Source organism: Cuculus canorus, chromosome 23, assembly GCF_017976375.1.
Source record: "Cuculus canorus isolate bCucCan1 chromosome 23, bCucCan1.pri, whole genome shotgun sequence".
In the NCBI taxonomy this organism is placed as follows: domain Eukaryota; kingdom Metazoa; phylum Chordata; class Aves; order Cuculiformes; family Cuculidae; genus Cuculus; species Cuculus canorus.
In genome coordinates, this window is record NC_071423.1 from 29,922 (window position 1) to 55,456 (window position 25,535).

Sequence of the window (25,535 nt, forward strand, 5' to 3'; positions counted from 1 at the left end):
GTGAGGTGGATGCTGGTCTCTCCTCCCCAGTGACAGGCAGCAGGACAAGAGGAAATGGCCTCAGGTTGCACCAGGGCAGGTTTAGGCTGGACATCAGGGAAAACTTCTTCACTGAAAGTGTTCTTGAGCCCTGGCACAAGCTGCCAGGGAGGTGGTAGAGTCCCCAGCCCTGGACGGGTTTAAAAGACACTTAGACTTAGATCAGGTGCTCAGGGATGGGTCAGCAGTGGACAGGGATGGTCAGACCCAATGACCTCAAAGGTCTTTACCAACAAAGTGATTCTAGGATTGTATGAACTGCACTTTAACCAAGCCCAGCTGTGTGATCCAGAGCCTGCCATTACTCAAGGGCTTCAGCAGCACCTTCACCTTCCCAGCTACAGAAGAGCTGCTATGAAACTTAACTCCGGGAAGAGAAAAAACTCGCAAGGCCACACAAAGCTCAAGCATATCGGAGCGAAGGGCCTGCGGCACCACATACTCCACAGGTTGTGCCCAGGGTCTGCCGGGCAGGGACACCACGGGCTGCACGCACAGGGTACCAAACAATTTACGAAGTTTATTTTATATAAATTATGTCTCTTAGCAGACAGCATTCAATTTATTGCACTAGAGCACATCCGCAATACAGAGCTACAAGACATCGTAAGAGAGTTTTGTATTATTCAGTGCAGCACTTGAGATGGGGATCAAGAGGCACTCAAAGAGGGGGAGAAAGGGTACAGGCAAGCAGCAAGCAGCCACCAGGATCTTCCACGATTGATTCTTTTTTTCCTTTTTCCTAGCAAATCACGCAGAGGCCAGTGGGCAGGAGCCAGGCAGAGGCTGCATTCCTTCTCCACCACAATTAGCATGGCCAGACTGAGCTGCCACAGCACTCCAGCGCCTGCCTAAAAACATGGTGTCCAGATACCCTGCTCCAGCGTCCCAGTGACGGCAGAATCGGGGACCTTAAGGCAATTTAGCTTCTCCCTTCCAGACATTTTTGGTTTATCAGCTTCAGTAGAGCTGTCCCTAGCAGGGACATTAACAGACAGGTCTTCTGTCACTGCTGCTAATCAGCGCCCGTCCTGCTCACTCCTGACAAGTCACTCCTATGTCCTCCCTAAGCTGGTCTAAAAATCACAAGAGCAGCTCAAAAACTGCCTTCAAACTCTGCAAAAAAGCACAGCAGGTTCTTGCACTAATCCCCACCCCGTGCAGCACGAACAATACAAAGCTCTGAGTTCAGCCTCCCCATGAGGGAGCCTGCATCACTTCAAACAGAATGAAGGAGCCCTGGGGAAGGGCTTTTGCTGGATAAAAGCGGCTTTATCTGAAAAAACCCCACCCCTGGCACAGGCATCCCATTCTGTAATGCACTACACGGGAAAGACTAGTCAGGAACAGGGTAAAGCATGTTCTCCTCTGACATCTGCACACAGCAATTTGGTGGGTTTAGGCCTTCATGAGCGCTGCGACCACGGCCTTGGCATTAAGGCTTCGCAGATCACAGTAAGTTTGTCCGGTACCAACAAAAACGATGGGCTTGCTTGTGATGTAGGTCATGGAGATGGCGGCGCCGACCTGTGAGGACAACACGCGGCGCTAGCCTGCAAATCCCGTGCCACCCCTCGACGCACGCCCCAAAGAGCTTGGCAAACATTCAGCCTGACATGTGTCAACCAAGAGACCTCGCAACCCCCTCTTCCTCGCGTGCAGAGATTGGACAGCGGAGTTTTGTTTAAATGGCTCAAATGCAAGGGCGAGGCAGGGGACAGTGTCCAGGACCACATGGAAGTCCCTCATATTTAATTCTCATCTCTCCCTCTTGGGTCAGCAGTGGGAAGCTCCACATGGAGTTGTGTTCGTTGCCTCCTTACCTTGTCATCAATGGTATCGAACTTGGTGAGGACAATCCCATCAATGAGCCGCGGTGTCTGTGCCATGGAGTGATCAGCCAGGGCCTTGTTAAACTTCACCTGAGGAAGAGAGCAGACCAGAGAAACCCATCTGTGGTGCTGCTGCTGTCCAAATCTCCAACCAAACTTACAGGAGCAGGTTTTCCCCTCCTCTGGAATCCTCAACATAAGAAGGACATGGAGCAGTTGGAGCGGGTCCAGAGGATGGCTACAAGGATGATCCAAGGGCTGGAGCACCTCTGCTATGAGGACAGGCTGAGAGAGTTGGACTTGTTCAGCCTGGAGAAGAGAAGGCCCTGGGGAGACATTATAGTGGCTTCCAGTATTGAAAGGGGCTCCAGGAAAGCTGGGGACTTTTCATAAGGTATGCAGTGATAGGATGAGGGGCAACAGCTTCAAATTGCAAGGGGGCAGATTTAGACTGGACACAAGGAGGAAATTGTTCACAATGAGGGTAGGGAGGCCCTGGCCCAGGTGGCCCAGGGAAGTTGTGGCACCCCCATCCCTGGAGGTGTTCAGTGCCAGGCTGGGTGAGGCCTTGAGCAGCTTGATCCAGTGGGAGGTGTCCCTACCCATGACAGGAGGGTTAGAATTAGATGATCTTTAAGGTCCCTTCCAATTCAAACCATTCCACATTCTCTGGTGTTTCGGAAACAAACCCTTAACACTCACCAGCTGATCTACAGCCTCGTTTCCCACCAGCGCTTCCCCAACAAAGAGGACCAGGTCAGGAGCATTAACAGCGATGAGCTTGGCCAGTGCTGTCATCAAGGGAGCGTTGTCCTGCATGCGTCCTGCCGTGTCCACCAGGACCACATCAAAGCCCTGGTTCCGAGCTGGGCAGACAAGGAGGCAGTGTTAAGCAGGACACTTTCTCAAAACAGAGTCTCCTGACACCGGTTTTCCCCCCTACCATAAGAGATGGCCTCCATGGCGATCCCGGCAGCATCCTTGCCATAGCCCTTCTCATAGAGCTGCACCATGGTCCGCCCACCATGGCTCTCTGGAGGGTGCAGGGCATTGAGGCGACGGGTGTGGGTGCGGAGCTGCTCCACCGCTCCCGCACGGAAGGTGTCACAGGCAGCGATGAGGACACTGAAACCATTCTCGATGAGCCAGAATGAGATCTGCAGGTGGCAATGGATCAAAATCAGCCCCATTAGCAGCCACAGTCTGACCTCAGCACTGGTCCCAGAGAGACAGAAAGATTGTGTCCTACCTTGGCCAAGTTGGTGGACTTCCCGACACCGTTGACACCACAAAAAGTGACCACGTAGGGTCGGCGATGGCGCTGGGCATCCATGACATCACGAAGGACATCCACCCGGCGCTGGGGCTGCAGGATCTGCACGAGAGCCTCTTGTAGGGCCTGCTTCACCGTCGAGGTCACCGCTGAGGAGATGATGACAAGAAAACCTGTCACGCCTGATCAGTGCTCCTGAGCCCCAAACCACAAGCAAGAGGCCACACAGTTACTCACTGGTGAACGTTCCCATCACCCTCCCTTCCAGTTTCTTGGCCACTGATTCACAGAGCTGCACCGCAATCTCAGCTGCCACGTTTTTTGCTTTGTGAAAGAGACAGAGTGGGGAGTTAGCACTGCTAAGGTTATTCAAGCTGGACACTACCTGAGGCCCCATCTGGAGTCCTGTCTCCAGTCTCGCTCCCCAGCTCAAGGAAGACAAGGAGCTACTTGAGAAATTCCAGCAGAGGCCACGGAGATGAGGGGACTGGAGCATCTCTGTTAGGAGAACAGCTGACAGACCTGGGCCTGTTCACCCTGAAGAGGAGAAAACTGAGAGGGGATCCCACCAATGCTGAACTCAGAGTTGGGGTCAGAAGATGGTGCCTAGGGACAGGACAAGGGGCACCGGGTACAAATGGAGCACAGGAACAGGCTGCCGAAGGAGGGATGTGGAGCCTCCTCCTCTCAAGATTTTCCAATCCGCCTGGATGTGTTCCTGTGCAACTGGCTGGAGGTGACTCTGCTGTAGCAGGGGGGCTGGACTAGATGAGCTCCAGAGGACCCTTCCCACCCCACTGTTCTGGGACTCTCTGATTCTGTCAAGGGAAGGATGGAGTCACTGCACAGGATCCCCACCAGACCAGACTACTGCCGATGGGCTGCTGAGGGCTCCCCAGAAACAACAGGAACCCACCCTCAGTTCCTGTGGGCAAGATTCCTATGCCCAAAACCGTTCCAAAAACGGTTCCTGTGTCGAAACCATAGGCACTGCTCCACAGACCACCCTACAGAGCGCAGGGAACTAGATCCAACTTATCTGCTCAAAGCAGATCCAGACATACCAATCAAGTGATCCTTCATCTTCTCCAGTATGGGGTCCATGTCCTCTCTCGTCAAGCTCTTGGAGCCCACCAGGCCTTTCAGCATGCCAAACATGCCCCCCAGGCCACCCTTCTTCGCACTGCAGGGAAGCAGAGGAGTTACCTTCAGGCATGAGGAGCAAATTGTATAGGGCACACAACAGCCAGATGCAAGAAGATCCCTCTGCACAGCTGACAAAACACGCCAGCTTGTCCTCAGATGCATTACTGGTTAGACTGGAAGATGAGTTCTGGGAGAGAAATCAGGAAGTGTGCAGCAAACAGGGGGTGCAGGAGCCTCTACCTGGGTTTCGAAGGGTTCTGAATAACCTTCTCTTCAATTTCCTCATCGCTCTCATACTCAAGGTCATAGAGGCGGCCAGGCTCCCGATTTCGACCCCCCAGGGCCTGTAAGGGGGAAAAAGATACACCTTGAAGATCAGCAACCACTCACTGTCCTCTCCCCCTACCTGCTGGTGGCACCAGTAGCTCTGGTAAGCAGCAAGTGCACAGCAGGTTGATCCCATCCAGCATTGTTCTCCTGCAGCTGGAGACAAAACCCTGCAGGTCCATGGGCTGGGTGCTGCAATCCTCATTTCTCATACTTTCTCAGCCAGGTGTGGAGACTAGGCTGGGTCTGCAATGCCCAGCTGATCCCAGCTCAATGCACTGTAGCGGATACAGCAACCTGGCTTTTCCTTACTAGATCAGGGTCAAATTCCTCCACAGGACAAGCCTCCACGCTTCCATTGGTAGCAGAGTTACTGTAATCGAGTACTTTGGCATTAGAGTTCCCCAGATCCCACACTCGGGGCTTCTTTCCCTTCTCCTTCTGTGCCTCAGGCTTTGGAGATCTGTTGAAATAAAGCCCAGAAGCAGGTTCTGTTCAGTACAGCAGAGAATCAGCAATCATCTCCTTAGAAGGAGTGCAAATGAAAAGCCTAGATTACCCAAAAAGGCAGAAATTAAGGCTAAACCTGGTTGAATCAGCACCTCCTGAGTTTATTTATCCGAACTTTACCGCTTTATCAGGCTGCTTTACCTCTAGCCAGGCATTTTGCTCAGAGCATCTCACCAAGAGGTCTGGACCTCTCCCAAGCACCTACTGGGACTTGGTTTCCCCTGCCAGGACCCCTAGTGTGCCCTTTCCAGGTCTTTCTAACAAGTAGGCAAATAAGTAAAGGGGCAACAAGGTCCAAGAAAGGAAGAGCTTATTTCCACACATCACCAAAGGAAGGACTGGCTCGGTCATGGCCAAGGGACACTGGAGGAGCTGGTCTGAAGAGCAGGCAGACTGATATTACCCACCTTGACTTCTCCCCCGCTTTCATGTGTCTCTTGAAGAATTCCTCACGGTTCTTCTGGAGGATTTCATCCTTAGTCAGTTCCTCCCTGTCCCCAGCTGCAGAGGGCTGCCTGTCCCCTGTGGATGCTTTACTGGCTGCTGTGACAGCTTCCATTCCTGATGGGAAGATCCACACCACCAGCTCAGACCAGCAGCTGGGTGCTGTGAGGACTGAAAAAACACAGGCAGAACACAGAGCTTGGGAATATTTTCCCCACCCTGATATCTCTCCCATTAACTCACCCTCCTTTTTGGAACCTTTGTTCTTCTTGTTCTTGACTTTCTCCTTTGGTTTCTCCCCTCGGGTTTCAATCATACACTTGACAGTCTTCTGGGACTTTTGAGACTGTTCAAATGTCTTCATCACCGTGGGAGCTCGAGCTTTGCTGCTCTCCTCGGCGTCCCTGCAGGGAGGTGGCCCATTATCCTGGATTCCAGCTCTGCCCCAACCCCCGCCCCGTCCAGCTCTCCTCTAAATGGAAACTTGAGAGAAATATTAGGCTCTGCTACCGGAGGAGGCGCATGAAGTCTTCTTTAAAATCGAAGGTGCCATTGAGGAGGCCCAGGGTGCCCTTCTGCTGGAACTCATTGCGGTACTTGTCTCTGAACTCTTTGTGAACGTCGTCTATCAACTTGTCAACGTAGGTCAGAGTCAGGATCTTCTGAAACCCCACCTGAAATGCACCACAGTGAGAAGGCTTAGCTCTTCCAGCTGATTCCACAGCAGCATCCAACCAGTGAGGAAGCAAAAGCCCCTCCACTGGATATCATACAGTCAGAGAATGGTTTGGGTTGGAAGGGACCTCAAAGCCCATCCAGTTCCAACCCCTGCCATGGGCAGGGACACCTCCCACTGGATCAGGGGCTCCAAGCCCCATCCAACCTGGCCTTGAACTCCTCCAGGGATGGGGCAGCCACAACTTCTCTGGGCAACCTGGGCCAGGGCCTCCCCCCTCTCACAGGAAAATATTTCTTCCTAAGATCTCATGTCAATCTCCCCCCTCTTAGCTCAAAACCTTTCCCCTCATCATCTCCCTGCACTCCCTGATCAAGAGATCCTCCCCAGCTTTCCTGGAACCCCTTTCAGAACTGGAAGCTTCTCTAAGGTCTCCCTGGAGCCTTCCCTTCTCCATGGTTCACAACCCAAACTCTCTCAGCCTGTTCTTGTACAGGAGGTGCTCCAGCCCTTGGATCATCTCCATGGCCTCCTCTGGACCCGCTCCAACAGATCCATGTCCTTCCTGTGCTGAGGACATGTCTCCAGGCGAGGTCTCACCAGAGAGGCAGTGGGATAGGTATGGAGTCCTTTATTTGCGGCAGTTTTTGGGCCATGTTTTCCAATGTGATTGACCAAGTTTTTAATATGCTTTCATAAAAAGGAAGAATAAATGGCAGAGCCCAGGGCGACACCAGAGGCGACACCTACACAAACAAGGCAATTGTGCCATGGCAACAAAGACACGTCATGAAAGACCAGAAAGCCTTTTGCTTATCTGCAGGTACACAGCAAAGGCCGTGTGGATTTAGGGAGATAAGGGCTGGGGATGAAAGAGAGAACATTAAAATCAAAGGAAAGGGGATGATGGATTCCTGGCTTTTTTTAAATAGAAGTGCTCAAAGTAAAATGTTTAATATGGCTGCATCAGCCAGTACAGTTTCTGTTGGGGGTTTAATGAGTTTTACTCCTGAGACAGGTGATTAAAACAAAGGGCTCCACAGTGGTGTAGGAGCAAGAGGCACCCACAGCCACCAGTTAGCTCCCTTGCTGCTCCATGCTAGACTCTTCCAGAGCCAGGAATGACGATATCCACACTGCACCCGAGAGTCCCAGAGCCAGAGGAGCTGACACCACTCTTGGCACCAAGCAACAGCCTGTGCAATTAAAGCATCCACTTGGTACAACACAATCACAATAGGTTGGAAGAGATGTCAAAGCCCATCCAGTTCCACCCCCTGCTATGGGCAGGGACACCTCCCACTGGATCTAAGGCCCATCCAGCCTGGCCTTCAACACCTCCAGGGATGAGGCAGCCACCACTGCTCTGGGCAACCTGGGCCTGGGCCTCCCCACCCTCCCAAGACTTCTCCATAAGATCTCATCTCAATCTCCCCTCTTGCAGCTCAAAACTGCTCCCCCTCATCATATCCCTACACTTCCTGATTAACAGCCCCTCCCCAGCTTTCCTGGAGCCCTTTTCAGCACTGGAAGCTGCTCTAAAGTCTCCTCGGAGCCTTCTCTTCTCGAGGCTGAGCAACACCAACAATCAGCACTCACTTTTGGATGTTTTCACCAATACGTGGCTTGGCCATACCCATTTGGGACACTTTCTCACCAGTCCCAGCTTTCCCGCAAGGTTGGACAGGTTTTTGCCCATCGAGCCACAGGCAAGTGCCCATGTCCCAGAGCAGCCAGGAGGGTTGCTTACCACAAACACTAGCTCGAACTGGTTATCCAGCTTGTACTTGAGTGTGAGGGCTTCATGGTTAAAGGAGTTGTTGCCGCCCCGCTCCTAGGGGAGAGGAGCCATCAGAACGGGGGAGGGGGAAGGAAGCAGCGAGAAGACACCCCCATCCTCTCTGCCCCAAAAACGTGGCCCATCCCCCTTTTCCCTCCTTACTGGTGCATCCAGCCAGCTCCCCTTACCGGGACACCCAGACACCCGCCGGGACTGGTGTCCCCAAACCTCCGATACTGGGAGCCCGGAATCCCCGTTACTGGCATCCCCAATCCCCCTGTTATTGGGGGCGCCCACGCCCCTTCAGGCGGCTCCATTCCCCAGCACCTGGAGGAGGACGGAGCGGATGAGGGCGTTGACGGGCGCGGTGGCGACGGGGCCACGCACGCCCTGGAAGCACCAGAGGACGAGGCCGCCCTTGCTGAAGATGGTGAAGAAGTCGAGCATGGCGGCGGCGGCGGCGGCGGCGGCGGCAGCAGCGCCGGCTCCGCACACACGTCACGCTGCCCCGCACTTCCGCCGGAAGCCCCGTCCCGCCGCGCCCCCGCTGGCGGGGACCGGAAGGGGCGGGATCCGAGGGGGAGGGGGCTGCGCTGGGGGGGTCGCGCCCTGCTCCCATTGGCGGAGAGGATGAGGGGGCGGGGCTGGCTGGCTGTTCTGCGGCGCGCGCTGCGCCCATTGGCGGGGGCAGCTGAGAGGGCGGAGCCGGGGATGAGGGGGCTGGGTTCAGTGGGGCGAGGGGGCGAGGCCAGTTATGCTGCCCTGGAGGCTCGCCCTGCTCCCATCGTCGGAAAGGCGGAGGGGGCGGGGAGGTGAGGGGACGGGGTCAGTGGGAAGAGGGGCGGGGCCAGTGATGCTGCCCACCGGGCGCGCCCTGCTCCCATTGGCCGAGAGGATGGGGGCGGGGCCATTGGGTAGGGGCGTGGGCAATGGTGAGGGGCGGGGCCAGCGCTGCTCCCATTGGCGGGGAGGTGGGTGCGCTCCGGAAGGGGCGGGGCCGGGGATGCTGCGCTGGGGGCACGCGCTGCGCCGCGGGGGCGCGGGGCGGTGGTGGGTGCCATGGGGGGCCTCGTGCCGCCCCCTCGGCTCCGACCCCTTCCGTGGTGAGAGGGGGGGGCGCCCAGTGGGGTCCCGGAGAGGATCTGAGGGGGCGGGGTACTGGTGTGTCCCAGGGAGAAATAGGGGGAGAGGGCTTCGCGGAGCGTACTGAGGGTGTCCAGAGGAAACAGGAGCAGGACCCGGGAGGGGGACGTGGGAGGTCCCGGGGAGCTGGGGGGTCCCAGTGGGATCTAAGAAGTCCTGGGGGTCTGGAGGGGATCTTGGGGGGACCTGAAGGGACTGGGGGAGGGTCACAGGGGACTGGGAATGGTCCTGGGGCGTCACAGGGGTCTTGGAGATGGATCCCAGAGGGGACTGGGGGCTAGGAGGTTCCCTGAAGGGGTCCCAAAGGGGGCTGGGATTTCCTGAAGGGGCTGCCAGTTGTGCCCCCCAAACCTGGCAGCCCCCCTGTGTCCCAGCAGACCTGGGGCAGGGGCTGGGGCGCCTGGTTCAGACTCTGAAGGATCAGCTGCCGGTGGTGGGGGGCGGCTGGGGGGGCTGGACTCCCCCAGGGCTCCCCTCGGGCCCGCGCCCCCCTGAAGAGGCCGATGTGGTGGTGGTGGGAGGCGGCGTGGTGGGCTGGTCAGTGGCTTTCTGGCTGAAGGCACTGGAGGGCCAGCGGCACGGCATGAGAGTGCTGGTTGTGGAGCGGGACCCCACGGTGAGACATCCCCCTCTCTGGGGCAAGGCAAGGCCTTGGGGACCCTACTGAACTCCTCTTTATTGGAGGGGTCCTTCTCCTTCAGTATTCCAGAGCCTCCACAGTGCTGTCAGTGGGGGGGATCCGGCAGCAGTTTTCTCTCCCAGAAAATATCCAGATGTCCCGCTTTTCTGCCTCCTTCCTCCGCAACATCAATGTATGTGGGGTAGTTTGGAGGGGGTAACTTTGAGAGGTCCAGCCCCACTCACCGGGGTGCCCCCCTTTCAGGAGCATCTTGGGGTGCCCAACAAGTCCCCCATCGACATCCAGTTCCAGCCCTCAGGATACCTGTTCCTCGCACCCCTGGAGCACGCAGCAGGGCTGGAGGCCACTGTTCAGCTTCAGAGGTGGGGTTTATGCACAACCCCCTCCTCGGGATTTGGGGTGGGAGCACTTCCTCCTGACCCCTGCTCCGCACGTTGTTCGTCCCCAGGGAGGAGGGGGTGCAAGTGGCCCTGCTGTCCCCCACCCAGCTGAAGGAGAAGTTCCCGTGGATTGATACAGAGGACGTGGCTGTGGCATCCTACGGTACAGGGGGCATGAGGACCCCTAGTCAATACCATCCCCGTCCTCCTCCCCATCCTTATCCCCATCCCTATCCCCATCTACTCCTCAACTCCACCGGGTCCATCCTTCACGTCATTTGGGGAAGGGGTGTCCACCCCCCACACTGGCTTTTTGAGGGTCACACCATGGTGCCCCCCATGCTTTTTGCCCCCCAGGTCTGCAGGACGAGGGTTGGTTCGACCCCTGGACACTACTCCAGGCGTTCCGGCATAAAGCCATGTCCCTGGGGGTGCTGAGCTGCTCCGGGGAGGTGCGAGGTGAGGAGGGGGCAGAGGGCAGTGGAGTGGCCCCATTGGACCCTTCCGCCTCACCCGTTGCCCACCGAAACCTCCAGGCTTTGTCACCTCGGCCAAGGATGCGATGGTTCCGCAGGGATCGTCTGCAGTGACTGCACGCATCAGATACGTCCACGTGAGTGCGTCCATCCTTGTCCTCCCCAGCACGGGGGTCCTACCAGGTGTCCATGACCCCCACTTCCATGTCCCCCCAGGTTCACATGCCGGACAGCCGGGAATACCAGCCGGTCGCCTGTGCCATCGTTGTCAACGCGGCCGGCGCCTGGGCTGGGGAGCTGCTGGGGGCAGCAGGGCTGCCAGAGGGGCTCTGCCAGCCCCCTCTCCCCATCCAGCCCAGGAAGAGGTGCAGGAGGAGGGGGAGAGCAGCTCCACTCTGCTGAGAGTGACCCCTCAGGGCTTTTGGGGGGGTCACAGAGTCAGTGGGCACATCCTGCACTCATCACCCCTCCACCTTCAGGGGCTGGGGGGCTGAACCCCTTGGTGCTTTGTTTGGGGGTCCCAGCCCCTCCACCCCATGCTTGCAGGGGAAGGTGAACCCCTCTGCTGGTTTTTGGGGTGTCACAGCTAGGGGCTGCGTCCCAGCACCCCCCAACCCTCCATCTTCATGGGGAGGCAAATGAGCCCCTGCTTGCATCATTTGCACCTAACTCCTCTGCCTGCCAGGGAGGGGACCTGAACCCCTTTACTTTTTCAGGGGGACACATCCCAGCTCCCTCCATTCCATCATCAGGGATGGGGGTGAGACCCTCCCTCCTTTTCCTGGGGAGGTCACATCCCAGTGCCCTTCTGATCTGGTGGGATCATTATCAACCCCTAGGTCCTACTTTTTTGGACACATCTTGACCCCCTCGCCCCTATTGATTTTGGGGGTGGTTCTCCATAGGTACGTCTTCTCCTGGCACTGCCCTGATGGCCCCGGCTTCTCCTGCCCGCTCCTTGTCGACACCACCGGTGCTTACTTCCGCCGCGACGGTATCGCTGGCAACTACCTGGGCGGCATGAGCCCCACTGAGGTCAGCCTCGGGGGAGCTCAACGGTTTCATAGAATCCTAGAATCATTGTTTGGAAAAGACCTTAGAGATTGTCAAGCCCAACCATCCCTGTCCTCTACTGAATCATCCCTGAGCACCTCATTTACCCAGCTTTTAAATACCCCCAGAGATGGGGAGTCCACCACCAACTTGGGCAGCCTTTGCCAGCACCTGATGACCTTTTCACTGAATGAATTTTCCCTGATGTCCAACCTAAGCCTGCCCTGGTGCAACCCGAGGCCATTTTCTTTCATCTTGTCCTTTGTTACTTGGGAGAAGAGACCAGCACCCACCTCACCACAACCTCCTTTCTGGGAGCTGCAGAGAGTGATGAGGTCTCCCCTCAGTCTCCTCCAGACTCAACAACTCCAGGTCCCTCAGCTGCTCCTCATAGCCCTTGTTCTCCAGACCCTTCGCCAGCTCAGTTCCCTTCTCTGGATGTGCTCTAGCACCTCAATGTCCTTCTTGGAGTGAGGGGCCCAAAACTGAACCCAGGATTCGAGGTGCGGCCTCACCAGTCCCAAGTCCAGGGGGATGATTCCTTCCCTGCTCCTGCTGGCCACCCCATGGCTGATCCAAGCCAGGATTCTTTTGGCGTTCTTGGCCACCTGGGATAGTGCTGGCTCATGTCCAGCTGCTGTCAGCCAGCACCCCTAGGTCCTTTTCCACGGAGCGGCTTTCCAAGCCTGGAGCTGCACAGGGTTGTTGTATCCCAAGTGCAGGATGTGGCACTTGGCTTTGTTGAACCACATCCCGATCACCTCAGCCCATGGATCCAGCCTGGCCAGAACCTCTCTGCCCTCAAGCAGATCGACCCCTCCTCACAGCTTGGTGTCATCCGTGAGCTTACTAAGGGTGCATTCGATCCCCTCATCCAGGTCATAGATGAAGATGTTGAACAGAACCAGCCCCAGCACTGAGACCTGGGGACACCGCTTGTGCCCAGCCTCCAGCTGGGCTGAGCTCCATCCCCACCGCTCTTTAGGCTGTGCTACCCAGCCAGTTTTTAATCCAGCAGAGGCTGTGCCTGTGTTTCCTCCCCCTATTATGTCTTAGCCCCACCTTGATGTTTTCCAGGAGGAGGAGCCGGATGCAGGCGACCTCTTGGTGGACCACAACTTTTTCCAGGAGCAAGTCTGGCCACGGCTGAGTCGGCGTGTGCCAGCATTCTCCTCACTCTGTCTGCGCAGCGCCTGGTCTGGCTACTACGACTACAACACCTTTGACCAGAACGGGGTGCTAGGGCCACACCCCAAACTGAACAACTTGTTCCTGGCTGCTGGGTTCAGTGGGCACGGGCTGCAGCACGCTCCCGCCACTGGCCGTGCTGTGGCCGAGCTGGTGCTGCGGGGCCGCTATGAGAGCCTGGACCTGCGGCGGCTGGGCTGGCAGAGGCTGGAGGAGGGCAAACGGCTGGATGAGAAGGGGGTAGTCTGATAGTGGACGGAACCCCTTCCCGAGCCAGAGCAGCGGGGCCCTGCAGAAATGTCACACTTCTCACCTGGCCTGGCTGATTTTGGCCACTAAAACCGAGCAGTTGGACTCCAAAATCGCCTCCTCAGGGAAAGGGAAACGAGAAGAAAAAGACTTGTGGGTTGGAAACGAGAACTGATGATGAAAACTATGATGAAAATGATAAAAAAAAATGAAATTATAAAAATAAGGAAATAATATCAATAAAATACACACAAATATCTGAGATTGTGCCTTTACCCCTTGATGACTCTGTCACCACAGAGTTGGTGAAGGGTTTGGTGGGGAAATGTGAGAAGAATGGATGAAGTCCCTTGGTCTGTTCAGTCGGGAGGAGACTTAAGGGAGACCTCTTTGGGCTCTGCATCTTCCTCACATGGGGAGGAGGAGGAGGAGCAGGTGCTGAGCTCTTCTCTCTGGACCTGAATGAATGGAAGGAAGATGCCAGGGGAGGGTTAGGTTGGGCATTGGGAAATGTTCTTCTCCCAAACGGTGGTGGAGCTCTGGAACAGCTCCCAGGGAAGCTGTCATGGCACCAAGCCTGACAATATTCCAGAAGTGTTTGGCCAACACCCTCAGCCACATGGTGTGAATGTTGGGGCTCAATGAGACCTGTGAGTCCCTTCCCACTCAGGTCATTTTGTGATGCTGAATGCTGCAGAGCAGACTTGAGGGAAGGGTCTGGTCTAGGAGCTGGGCTCAGGAACACACAGATCTGGGATCAGAAGCAACCAGACAGATGAGGCCCTCACTGGACATCGGCCATCGCAGAAGAGGGCAAGACCCTCGTGATCCCTCCATTTATCCCAAGCGTGACATCTATGGGATGGAATGCTCTGCTCATTGGGTTGGGGTCACCTGCCCTGTCTGTCCCCTCTGCAGGTACAGCCCATTTTCTGCCCCTTACCCTTGCGGCTCCACCAGCTCCAGGAGGGCCTGGATTCCACGGGAATAGGGATCAGCACTGGCCTCTGCCCCCAGTGCCCCCACAATCCCAGCAGGAGGAACCACGTGAAACACACAGTGAACCCAGAGAACACAGTTCCTGCAACAAGGCTGAGCAAGAGCCACAAAACTGACTCTGATTTAGCTCAAACCACAACAGGAACTAACAGGACGGGTGGGAGGTTCTGCAGAGGGCCCTGGCCAGGCTGGATCCATGGGCTGAGACCAATGGGATGAGGTTCAACAAGGCCAAGTGCCAGGTCCTGCACCTGGGACACAACAATCCCGTGGAGCTCCAGGCCTGGGGACGAGCGGCTAGAGAGCTGTCCCATGGAAAATGACCTGGGGGTGTTGTTCAACAGCAGCTGAACATGAACCAGCAGTGGTCCAGGTGGCCAAGAAGGCCACCAGCATCCTAGCTTGGATCAGCCATGGTGTGGCCAGCAGGAACAGGGCAGGGATCCTCTCCCTGGACTCAGCACTGGTGAGGTCAGACCTTGAATCCTGGGTTCAGTTTTGGGCCTTTCACTCCAAGAAAGACATTGATGGACTGGAGTGCTTCCAGAGAAGATAATGGAGCTAGGGAAGGGTTTGGAGAACAAGGGTTATGAGGAGTGGCTGAGGGACCTGGGGCTACTACTAAAGTAGTCTGGAGGAGGCTGAGGGGAGACCTCATCACTCTCTGCAGCTCCCAGAAAGGAGGTTGTGGTGAGGTGGGTGCTGGGCTCTGCTTCCCAGTGACAGGCGGTGGGATGAGAGGAAATGGCCTCAAGTTGCACTGGGGCAGGTTTAGGCTGGACATAGGAGAAATGCCTTCACCAAAAGGGTTCTTAGGCACTGGCAGAGGCTGCCCAGGGCAGTGGTGGAGTCCCCATCCCTGGAGGGGTTTCAAATCCGGGCAAGTGAGGTTCTCAGTTATCTGGTTCAGCAGAGGACAGGGATGGTGGGATCCAATGATCTCCTAGATCTTTTCCAACCAAACAATTTGTATTCAAAGAGTATTCAAAGGGATGGTCATATTCAAAGGGTAGTAGTAGTCAATAGCTCAAAAGTCTAGATGGAGATTTGTGACAAGTGGTATCCCTCACGGGTCCATACTGGAACCACTGCTGTTTCACATCGTTATCAATGATATTGACAGCGAGATCAAGGGCACCCTCAGCAACTTTGCCAAACTGACTGCTGCTGTTGTCCCAGAAAGACAGGATGTAATCCAGAGGGACCTGGACAGACTGGAGAAGCGGGACTGTGAGAACCTGACAAGGTTCAACAAGGCCAAGGGCAATGTCCTGCGCCTGCATCGGGGCAATCCCTGTTTTCAGTACACAGTGCGGATGACGTGATTGAAAGAAGCCCTTGCAGAGAAGGACTTGGGGTGCTGATTGGTGAGAAGTTTGACATGAGCCGGCAACGTGCGCTCGCAGCCCAGAAGGCCGTGTTCGGCCTGGAGAAGAAAAGGTTCCAAGGAGACCTTATAGTGACCTTCCAGTACGTGAAGGGGCTACAGGAAAGCTGGAGAGGGGCTTTTCATAAAGGTGACAGAATGAGGGGGAATGGGTACAAACTGGAGAGGGGCAGATTTAGACTGGACATTAGGAAGAACTTCTTCATGATGAGAGTGGTGAGACACTGGCCCAGGTTGCCCAGGGAAGTTGTGGCTGCCCCATCCCTGGAGGTGTTCAAGGCCAGGTTGGATGGACCTCGGGCAGCCTGATCCAGTGGGATGTCCCTGCCCGTGGCAGGGGGTGGGACAGGATGGGCTCTCTCCCAACCCAAGCTACTCCCTGATCCTAGGACTCCATCACCCCTCTCTCAACCCGTTACCGCCCTCCCCCGGCTCTGCGCACGCGCGGTAGGGCGGGGCTTCAGGACGCACGCGCGGGGACGGGCGGGCCTGGAGGTACCGTTGCGGGGGGGGGGTATGTGGGTCAGCGCTGAGTTATTGGTGGGGCGCTGTGGGACTGGGGTCTGTGGGGCAGCGCTGAGGTACCTGTGGGGCTGGGGTCTGTGAGGCAGCACTGAGGTACCTGTGGGGCTCTGTGGGGCTGAGGTACCTGTGGGGCAGCGCTGAGGTACCTGTGGGGCTCTGTGAGGCTGGGGGTCTGTGGGGCAGCACTGAGGTACCTGTGGGGCAGCACTGAGGTACCTGTGGGGCTGGGGGTCTGTGAGGCGGCACTGAGGTACCTGTGGGGCTGGGGATCTGTGGGGCAGCACTGAGGTACCTGTGGGGCTGGGGGTCTGTGGGGCTGGGGTCTGTGGGGCAGCACTGAGGTACCTGTGGGGCTGGGGGTCTGTGGGGCTGGGGTCTGTGGGGCAGCGCTGAGGTACCTGTGGGGCTGGGGGTCTGTGTGGGGCAGCGCTGAGGTACCTGTGGGGCTCTGTGGGGCTGGGGTCTGTGGGGCAGCGCTGAAGTACCTGTGGGGCTGGTGTCTGTGGGGCAGCGCTGAGGTAGCTGTGGGGCTCTGTGGGGCAGCGCTGAGGTACCTGTGGGGCTCTGTGGGGCTGGGGTCTGTGGGGCAGCGCTGAGGTACTTGTGGGGCTGGGGGTCTGTGGGGCAGCACTGAGGTATATGTGGAGCTGGAGTCTGTGGGGCAGCACAGAGGTGCCTGTGGGGCTGGGGGTCTGTGGGGCAGCACTGAGGTACCTGTGGGGCTCTGTGGGGCTGGGGTCTGTGGGGCAGCGCTGAGGTACCTGTGGGGCTGGGGGTCTGTGGGGCAGCACTGAGGTACCTGTGGGGCAGCACTGAGGTACCTGTGGGGCTGGGGGTCTGTGGGGCAGCACAGAGGTACCTGTGGGGCTGGGGGTCTGTGGGGCGGCACTGAGGTACCTGTGGGGCTCTGTGGGGCTGGGATCTGTGGGGCAGCACTGAGGTACCTGTGGGGCTGGGGGTCTGTGGGGCTGGGGGTCTGTGGGGCGGCACTGAGGTACCTGTGGGGCTGGGGGTCTGTGGGGCAGCACAGAGGTACCTGTGGGGCTGGGGGTCTGTGGGGCGGCACTGAGGTACCTGTGGGGCTGGAGGTCTGCGGGGCTGGGGATCTGTGGGGCAGCACTGAGGTACCTGTGGGGCTGGGGGTCTGTGGGGCTCAGCATGTCCCCTGCAAAGGTTTGGTTTGGGGGTGGAGGTTCCTGTGAGTGGTTCTCATGGAGCTGAGGCGTCTCTGCTGCCGCACTTCCATCCGAACTGGCATTCCCTGCTTTCAGGAGTGTAATCTGAGCCCTGCATGTTTTTTTTTCTCGGAATGACCAGAATAAAACCTTTTTTTAAGCATTCTTTTTAATTGCACGTGCCCTACGCTGTGCGACAGAGCCACGGGCAAGTTGGGGTTGCCACGCCCGGCTGTTCCTGCCTGGGATAGAAAGGGGAGAAAGGAGGGCGGATTGGATCCTGGTGGGAAAGCTCCATGGGTTTTATTGGCTGGCAATTCTTTTTTTTTTTTCCAGTCGGGAGGGGGAGGATTTAGAATCACAGAATGGCTTGGTTGGAGAAGACCTTTGAGATCACTGAGTCCAGCCGTCCCTGTCCACTACTGAATCATCTCTGAGCACTTTGTCTGCCTGGCTTTTAAACACTTCCAAGGATGAAGACTCCACCTCCGTGGGCAGCCTCTGCCAGGGCCTGAGAACCCTTTCAGTGAGGATATTTTCCCTGATGTCCAATTTAAACCTGCCCTGGTGCATTTTGAGGCCATTTCCTCTCATCCCGTTGCCTGATCAGACATTAGGAAGAAATTCTTCACGCTGAGGGTGGGGAGGCCCTGGCCCAGGTTGCCCAGAACAGTGGTGGCTGCCCCATCCCTGGAGGGGTTCAAAGCCAGGTTGGATGGGGCCTGGAGCCCCTGATCCAGTGGGAGGTGTCCCTTCCCATGGCAGCAGATCGGAACTGGATGGGCTTTGAGGTCCCCTCCAACCCAAATCATTCTGTGACTATAATTCTCTCAGTCTGTGTTGATGTGGTGCTTTGCAAGAAGCAGAAGGCTCAGTGCCACTGTTTTCCTGAGGTGCCATTTGGAGCCATTGCTGCTTTGGTTCTGAAGCTCTTGGGCCACTAAGGAGCCACTCCACGTTGTCAGCTCCGCAGTCCGAATCTCACATGTCTCACCTGGCACAAAAGTGCAAGGTGTGACATTTAGGAAAACGGTTTTCACACCTCTCCTGGGCAGCTCTGCCGGCTTCTCCCTTCTGAAAATGAGCAGCATGGCATGTTTGAAGAGGTGGGCTGGAAAAATACGGGCTCTGCTCTTCCTGAAAGCTGGAGTTTGTCCTTAGGAGACGCTGCGGGATTTGCTGGATGGGTCCATTCCCTAGCTGTGCGGTCCAAGATGGTTCCCAGCAGGAAGCCTGTTGGAAATGCCTGGGTTGTGATTTAGTTTGTGCTTTCCTGGCTCAGACTGGTGCTGTAATGCCCGCCATGAGCCTGTGTTTTCTCTCTCCACAGGCTCCATCCGTTTCCCAATTCTCCAGGATGAGAGAGGTTTGGGTCCAGCTTTCCCCCTCTCCCTGTAGTTGATAGTTTCAGAACCAGAGGTGATGCTGGATTCAAGATGGCAGACAGTGTGAAAACCTTCCTTCATGACCTTGTCAGGGTGAGTCTCTGCGTGCCAGCTCCTCTGCCACAGACATGGGTCTCGGTGGTGTTGGTGACAGGGGCTCTTCCACAGGGAGCACCCTCCTTTCCAAGGGTGGATGGAAAAATCTGAAGGAAAAGGGGCTCTGGATGTAACTGAATCAAAGGTGTTGCCTTTGTGAGGCAGAGATGCCTGCAGGCCAGCTCTCTGCTCGCCAGTGGTGGTCAGGTTTGATGTGGCCATGTGGGATGCATGGCCCCCAAGTCTTTTCCAGGATGATCTTCCCTGTGCTGGCCATTTCAAAGGACCCACCGTTCGGCTAAGGTGCTGCTCCTCAGGGTCTCCATGTACCAAACTGTTGTGTGGGTCACCCTCCTGGCTCACACCGGCATCCTCACGGTCTTTATTTTGAAGTGGGATGTTGATATTGGCCACAATGTGGTTTTCGAGCTGGGAATCCCGGTAGAGCACCGGAGCTCTTTCATATGAGCGAGGTCGGGGACTTCTGGGCTCTTTCCTGTCAACAAGTTTGCATGGATGTGGATGATGTGAGGATGTTCCCAGGACAAGGACTGGAGCTTTGACTGTGAAGGAGCAAGTATGGAGCTCGCACCTCCAGCCAAGCCACAAGAACCTCGCACACTGTAATATTGTGTATAATTCTGTTTGATTGCCCTCAGACCGCTGGCAGGGGACACAGGGCTTTCTGCCAGGCAGAAGAAATGGGCTGTGAGAGATATCTGTCTCTTTGGCTCCTGCCACGGTTATACATAGCAGAGCTTGGATGAGGAATCACACCTTTTAAAAAAACCAAACCTTCCCACTCCTCCTAAGGATGCTGGAATGGGTGGTGATTTAGGTCACCAGGCCATGGAAAATAGGTGGTGATGCTGCTCCAAACCTTGGCTCCGGCCAAGCCTGGTGCTGGCTTCCCGTGCTACGCAGGAAGCAGGGCTGGCCACACTGGAGTCCCTTCTGTCACCGGGGGTGTTCCATGGCCTGGGGTAGCCACATCCCATTCCTCCTCTCTGGGGGGGGGTGGAACGTGAGGGCCTCTCCTCATGCCTGCAGGGAATTAAGGACTCCATCTGGGGCATCTGCACCATCTCCAAACTGGATGCCCGGATCCAGCAGAAAAGGGAAGAGCAGAGGCGAAGGAGAGCAAACAGCGCGCTTGCCCAGCGGAGGTTTCACATGGAAGAGAAGAAGCAAGAGAGGTGAGTGTGGGGCCTGATGAGTCATAAATCACATAATTCCCTTCTCTTCTTTAGTCTTCCAGCAAATCCAGGTCAGGGAGAGAAGGGGCAGCTCTGCCCAGAGCTTTGAAGAGGCCGATGAGTTGCAAAACCTCTGCAAGTCACAGCGATTTGGCAGTGCTTATAGTTTTTTTTTCCCCTTCTAAATATCTGCCGTATTGCAGTTGTCTTTCTGAAAGGGAAGCGGGATTCAAAGAATAAAGCCATTGTTGCTTGCATTTGTGAAGATCTGCACAAAAATGCTGGTCAGGACTGTTCAAAACCCAACCTGGGTGTCAGGCAGAGCAGATCCTGTGTACGTTTGTTCATAAACCCAGTCTTGCTGAAGCGCAGAGCCAAGACGTATGGCAGACGTGTTGAGAAATGCCCTGTTCCCACTCCAAAATGAAACTGGAACATTTATCGTAGGACCAGAGGTCAGGCCTTCTGTATTTTTTGACAACAGAGAGTATGTCATTGGTTTGAAATAATAACAAAGGTGTGGAGCTGTGTGAGCTGAAAGGGCGAGGATTCCTGGGTGTGTTTTCCTCCCAAATACCTGTGCTGGCTCCCAAAGACATGATGGTGGCAGTAGCTGTGGGATCGGGGAAGGAATGGCAGCTCAGGTCCAAGTTACATGTTACATGGAGGAGTTCTTCTGCCTGGCATTGCCATGTCCAGCAGCTGTCTGTAGTGGCTGCATCCAGCAAGGCTGGAAATGCCAAAATCACATCCATGTGGGAGCGAATCAGCATCTGTTGTTGCGCCTGACTCCCACACTGCACCGACACTATTCTTGCTGCCCTGATTATGGCTGGGCTGGCTTTTCATGTGGTGACGTTTGGTCTGTAATGTGCCCTCTAAGACATTTGCAAATCGTTCTGATGATCTTGGTGGTAGGAAAATCTCCACTGTCCCATGATCTCAGCCTTCCCCAGGCACTGGATTATTATGCAGGGGGCTGTCCGTGGGGAATGATGTATGTTTGGGGGGGGGGGGTTGTAAATGGTTGTGGTTTGCTGTGCTTGGTAGCAATGTCCCTTCGGTAGCAGAAGCTGCCTGGAAAAGAGTACAGAGTTCCTCAGGGCCACTCGCTTCTGTGTCTGCAGATGAGCTGCAAAGAAAGAAGCCAAAACCACCCTGACGTGGCACACTCTCTTCCAACAACAAAAAAAATACCAAACAAGCCCTAATTTTATTGTGGTGGGAGTCTGAGGAGAGCAAAGCCTGAGACCTCTAATAAATGCCTAAAAATACGGAAAAAAGCTTTGCTTTTCTTGCGTCTCAGTGCAGTTATGGGGAGCTCATGAAGGTCAGCAGGGTTGCCCTGGTGTCAGTCTCCTAGAGACTGTGCACTGACAGAAACGTGGTGCCAGTTGGTGCAGGGAGTTCTTCCAGGCTGTGAGGTTGTTTTCTGCGACGTGCCTGAGGTGTCTGAACTTGGGGCAGTCCGTGATTTCAATATAGACTGGGGGAGATGGATTGGGAGCAGTCCTGAGGAGAAGGACTTGGGGTGCTAGGGGATGAGAAGCTCCACATGAGCCAGCAACGTGTGCTCGCAGCCCAGAAGGTAAAACTGTGTCCTGCATAGCATCCAAAGCAGTGGGACCAGCAGGGCAAGGGAGGGGACTCTGCTCCTCTGCTCTGCTCTGTTCTGCTCTGCTCTGCTCTGCTCTGCTGAGACCCAGCCTGGAGCCCTGTGTCCAGTTCTGGAGTCCTCAGCACAGGAAGGACATGGAGCTGTTGGAACCAGTCCAGAGGAGGCCGTGAGGATGGCCCGTGGGCTGCAGCACCTCCCATATGAGGACAGGCTGAGAGAGATGTAGTTATTCAGCCTGGAGAAAAGAAGGCTGGGGGAGACCTTAGAGCAGCTTCCACTGCTGAATGGGGCTCCAGGAAATCTGGGGAAGGGCTTTGTAAAAGCCCTTCACTTTGGAGTGATAGAACAAGAAAGAACGGCTTTAAATTGGAAGGGGGAAGATTTAGATGAGACGTTAGAAAGAAATTCTTCATATTCGGGGCTGTGAGACTGGCCCAGGTCGCCCAGAGCATTGGTGGCTGCCCCATCCCTGAAGGTGTTCTAGGCCAGGTTGGATGGGGCCTGGAGCAACCTGTTCCAGTGGAAGGCATCCCTGCCCATGGCGCAGGTTTTGGAACTGGATGGGCTTTGAGGTCCCTTCCAGCACAAACCATTCCATGATTCTGTGAGCTGCGAGGCAGAAGCAGATGACACTTGTTGGGGGATGTTTATCCAGGCACTGGGACCCTGATGCCCATCTTACCCATCTCTCTCCTCCTGCTCTGCAGCGAACCCCGGATCGTAAGCCGGATATTTCAGTGCTGTGCCTGGAACGGCGGGGTGTTCTGGGTAAGTGGTGATCACTGTCTGTTAAACTCCCAGGAAAGCCAGCTCCTTGTGTTCGTTGGGGAGCAGCCAGCCAGGCTGCGGCAGCTGGCAGACCCAATATGGGATGTGGGACTGTGGGTCACTTGGGAAACCTGTGCATTAAACCAGAGCTGCTTTTACAAGTCTTTGAGACTGTTCTTCGCCCAAATATTCGACTCTTGCTCTGCTGCCGTCTGGGATATTGCTTGGCTGAGTGGAATATTGATCTCTTAAAGACAGTTCCTCAGCTCTGACCTTAGCTTGGCTGTTTCATGAGGCTGATCTGTAATGGAGCAGACATTTGGCAGCCTAATAAATTACCAGCTTTGTTTTCCCAACAGGAATCGGCGTGAAAATGTTAAAAGGAAAGTGCTCAATAATATATGTTGGCTGTATTTAAACAGAGATCCTTAGGCCTTTGTATTTATGGATCACTGTGTAGGGGAGCAGATGGAGGGTCTATAGGTACAGGAGCATAAGAGATGGCTGTGCAGTGCCTCACTGAGAATCTCTCTTGTCTCTTTCTCTGCAGCTCAGTCTCTTCTTGTTTTACCGAGTATTTATTCCTGTCCTTCAGTCTGTCACAGCACAGATCATTGGTGAGTGCCTTTCCCGGGCATTACGCAGTTGGTGGGATGGGGACCTGACGCCGACACAAACAGCCATGGCTTCACTCCACTGCGCAGCCCCTCGCTCTGTGCTCTCCCTGCGCTGCTTGCTCCTCCTCCCTGGTCTCTTTGAGGCTGGCACTGATTATTCAGTGAGACACCACCTGGAATCTTGTGCCCAGTTCTGAAATCCTAAGCATAAGAAGGAGATGGACTGTTGGAACAGGCCCAGAGCAGGCCATGGAGATGATGCGAGGGCTGGAGCACCTCCCCTATGAGGACAGGCTGAGAGAGTTGGGGTTGTTTAGCCTGGAGAAGAGAAAGCTCTGGGGTGACCTTAGAGCACCTTCCAGTAATGAAAGGGGCTCCAGGAAAGCTGGGGAGGGACTTTTTCCAAGGGCATGGAGTGACAGGACAAGGGGGAATGGCTTTAAATTGGAAGGGGGAAGGTTTAGATCAGACATTAGGAAGAAATTCTTCACTCTGAGGGTGGGGAGGCCCTGGGCCAGGTTGCCCAGAGCAGTGGTGGCTGCCCCATCCCTGGAGGGGTTCAAGGCCAGGTTGGATGGGGCTTGGAGCAACCTGATCGAGTGGGACGTGTCCCTTCCCATGGTAGGGGATGGGACTGGATGGGCCTTGAGGTTCCTTCCAGCACAAACCATCCCACGATTCTTTAATTCTATAAAATCTGAGACAGAAAGCCCTGCTCAGTGCCTGGGCGACCTTGGGGGTTTTACTGCTCCTAACACACGCAGCTGATGTGGTAGTTTGCCAGTCAATAAACCACAAGTGGATGCGGATGTACCTGTGAAGAGCAAAGCTAGGGGTCAGTGAGTGCCCCTGTCCTTGAGCACTGCAGGCAGGAGGGGTTCCCTGTGGCGTAGAGGTGGCTGTGCTGGGAAATGTGCAGAGGCTTTGGCAGCATCTCCTCAGAGGGTGCTCCCTGTCGATCACAGGTGATCCCTCCTTGCACGGCGACGTCTGGTCTTGGCTGGAGTTCATTCTGACCTCCATTTTCAGCGCCCTCTGGGTCCTGCCCCTCTTTGTGCTCAGCAAGGTCGTCAATGCCATCTGGTTTCAGGTGGGTGATGGGAACCTGGGCATCTCTGGCAAATGATGGGGCAATTCCTCATTAAGACTTGATCAGCAGTGTGAGGGCTGGCACTCCCAAGATGAGCTCCAAGTATATTCTTGGCAGGCAAAAGCTCATCCCAGCTGCTTCTAAGCTTCAATTCCCTGAAGCCCCCTTATTTTCTGTGGAATTTCTTTTCCCTCAAGCCTCTCTCCCTCTTTTTCCAGGACATTGCGGATCTGGCATTCGAGGTTTCTGGCAGAAAGCCTCATCCCTTTCCCAGCGTCAGTAAAATCATTGCAGACATGTTGTTTAACCTCTTGCTGCAGGCGCTCTTCCTCATCCAGGTGAGACACTAGCCCACCTGGCCCCAGGAATTGTTCCAGTGTGACATTCTCCTGCAAAGCCTCCCTCTCCGGCTCTGTTCTCTCGCAGGGCATGGTCGTCAGCCTCTTCCCCATCGACCTGGTGGGCCAGCTGGTCGGCCTGCTCCACATGTCGCTGCTGTACTCGCTCTACTGCTTCGAGTACCGCTGGTTTAACAAGGGTGAGGTCTGTCGCTGTGCTCCGGGCAGTGTGCCGGGCTGGTGGGGCGCAAAAGGTGGCCAGATTGTGGGTTTCTGTGCTCAAGTTCCATCCAGCTGGGTAGCTGAGGCAAATAACCCCTCGGTTATTGTATGGAAGGGAGTGTGAGGCAGGGCTCTGGTCCCTGGGGCTTCACTTCCACGGGGTTTTCTCACCAGGAATCGAAATGCACCAGCGGTTATCCAACATCGAGAGGAACTGGCCCTATTACTTTGGCTTCGGCTTGCCACTGGCGTTCCTGACGGCGATGCAGTCCTCCTACATCATCAGGTGGGGGGCTGGTTCAGGCTCTGTACCCCCTCCCCACCCTGAGGACCCCACCAAACCCACCCAATATCTTCTCCTTGTCTCTCATCCCTGTTGTTCCCTTCCAGTGGTTGCCTCTTCTCCATCCTTTTCCCTCTCTTCATCATCAGCGCCAACGAAGCCAGGACGCCGGGCAAAGCCTAGTGAGTAAAACCCTCCCGTGACTACCCTGATCCCACACGGGCATCCACAGCAGCAGTAGCTGACAGATCTTTTTCCCTTTTAGCCATTTCCAGCTCCGTCTCTTCTCCCTGGTGGTTTTCCTCAGCAACAGACTCTTCCACAAGACGGTTTACCTGCAGTCTGCCCTGAGCGGCGCCTCCGCCCAGCCCTCTCCTGCTAAGCACCCGGCCGCCACAGGGCGCTGAGCCTGGCTGGGGTTTCGGGGAGACCCTGCCCCGTGCATGCTCTGCTCGGGTAGCGCTCGGACACAAAAAACCTGGGGATTTGGGGGCCGGTTTATGGATTTTTCTCTAGTATTTTCACACTGAAACATTAAATGGAGAAACCACGATTTGCAGCCACCTTGCGCCTGCCCCTGTGTGCGAGCCGGGCGGGGATCCTGCCGAGAGAGCGCGCTCGGCGCCCATCGGGAGCGGGACTAGAAATGGGAACGGAAAAGTGGAACGGGAACGGGAGCC

The 25,535-nt window shown here is 55.8% G+C and overlaps 3 protein-coding genes across 6 annotated transcripts; 2 read left to right on the forward strand and 1 right to left on the reverse strand.

Annotated features, from left to right (window-relative positions):
• Nucleotides 1–539: 539 nt before the first annotated feature.
• Nucleotides 540–8,495, reverse strand: SRPRA (SRP receptor subunit alpha). Of its 2 annotated transcripts, XM_054087181.1 has the most exons (14): nucleotides 8,355–8,495; nucleotides 7,998–8,081; nucleotides 6,082–6,245; nucleotides 5,815–5,975; nucleotides 5,535–5,688; nucleotides 4,930–5,080; nucleotides 4,531–4,634; nucleotides 4,209–4,327; nucleotides 3,382–3,468; nucleotides 3,121–3,293; nucleotides 2,815–3,028; nucleotides 2,574–2,737; nucleotides 1,863–1,961; nucleotides 540–1,566 (listed from the first exon to the last, which is right to left on the reverse strand). In XM_054087181.1, exons 1-14 carry the CDS (start codon nucleotides 8,472–8,474, stop codon nucleotides 1,438–1,440), a joined length of 1,923 nt encoding a protein of 640 aa, XP_053943156.1. In that variant the 5' UTR covers nucleotides 8,475–8,495; the 3' UTR covers nucleotides 540–1,437. The 2 variants fall into 2 exon arrangements, with proteins under 2 accessions (XP_053943156.1, XP_053943157.1); XM_054087182.1 differs by lacking the exons at nucleotides 540–1,566; nucleotides 1,863–1,961 and adding an exon at nucleotides 1,994–2,197.
• A 521-nt stretch (nucleotides 8,496–9,016) lies between these two features.
• FOXRED1 (FAD dependent oxidoreductase domain containing 1) lies at nucleotides 9,017–13,416 on the forward strand. Of its 2 annotated transcripts, XM_054086988.1 has the most exons (10): nucleotides 9,017–9,130; nucleotides 9,548–9,786; nucleotides 9,872–9,982; nucleotides 10,054–10,172; nucleotides 10,259–10,353; nucleotides 10,548–10,649; nucleotides 10,727–10,803; nucleotides 10,883–11,031; nucleotides 11,572–11,701; nucleotides 12,797–13,415. In XM_054086988.1, the coding sequence occupies exons 1-10, from the start codon at nucleotides 9,031–9,033 to the stop codon at nucleotides 13,154–13,156; spliced, it is 1,482 nt and encodes a 493-aa protein (XP_053942963.1). In that variant the 5' UTR covers nucleotides 9,017–9,030; the 3' UTR covers nucleotides 13,157–13,415. The 2 variants fall into 2 exon arrangements, with proteins under 2 accessions (XP_053942963.1, XP_009566936.2); XM_009568641.2 differs by lacking the exon at nucleotides 9,017–9,130 and having other exon boundaries at nucleotides 9,393–9,786; nucleotides 12,797–13,416.
• A 2,527-nt stretch (nucleotides 13,417–15,943) lies between these two features.
• Nucleotides 15,944–25,413, forward strand: EI24 (EI24 autophagy associated transmembrane protein). 2 transcript variants are annotated; one of them, XM_054087189.1, is made up of 11 exons: nucleotides 15,944–16,037; nucleotides 18,573–18,720; nucleotides 19,774–19,919; nucleotides 22,245–22,305; nucleotides 22,856–22,922; nucleotides 23,888–24,012; nucleotides 24,231–24,350; nucleotides 24,439–24,550; nucleotides 24,747–24,858; nucleotides 24,963–25,037; nucleotides 25,121–25,413. In XM_054087189.1, the coding sequence occupies exons 2-11, from the start codon at nucleotides 18,679–18,681 to the stop codon at nucleotides 25,260–25,262; spliced, it is 1,002 nt and encodes a 333-aa protein (XP_053943164.1). In that variant the 5' UTR covers nucleotides 15,944–16,037; nucleotides 18,573–18,678; the 3' UTR covers nucleotides 25,263–25,413. The 2 variants fall into 2 exon arrangements, with proteins under 2 accessions (XP_053943164.1, XP_053943165.1); XM_054087190.1 differs by lacking the exon at nucleotides 15,944–16,037 and adding an exon at nucleotides 16,101–16,123.
• The last annotated feature ends 122 nt before the right edge of the window (nucleotides 25,414–25,535 follow it).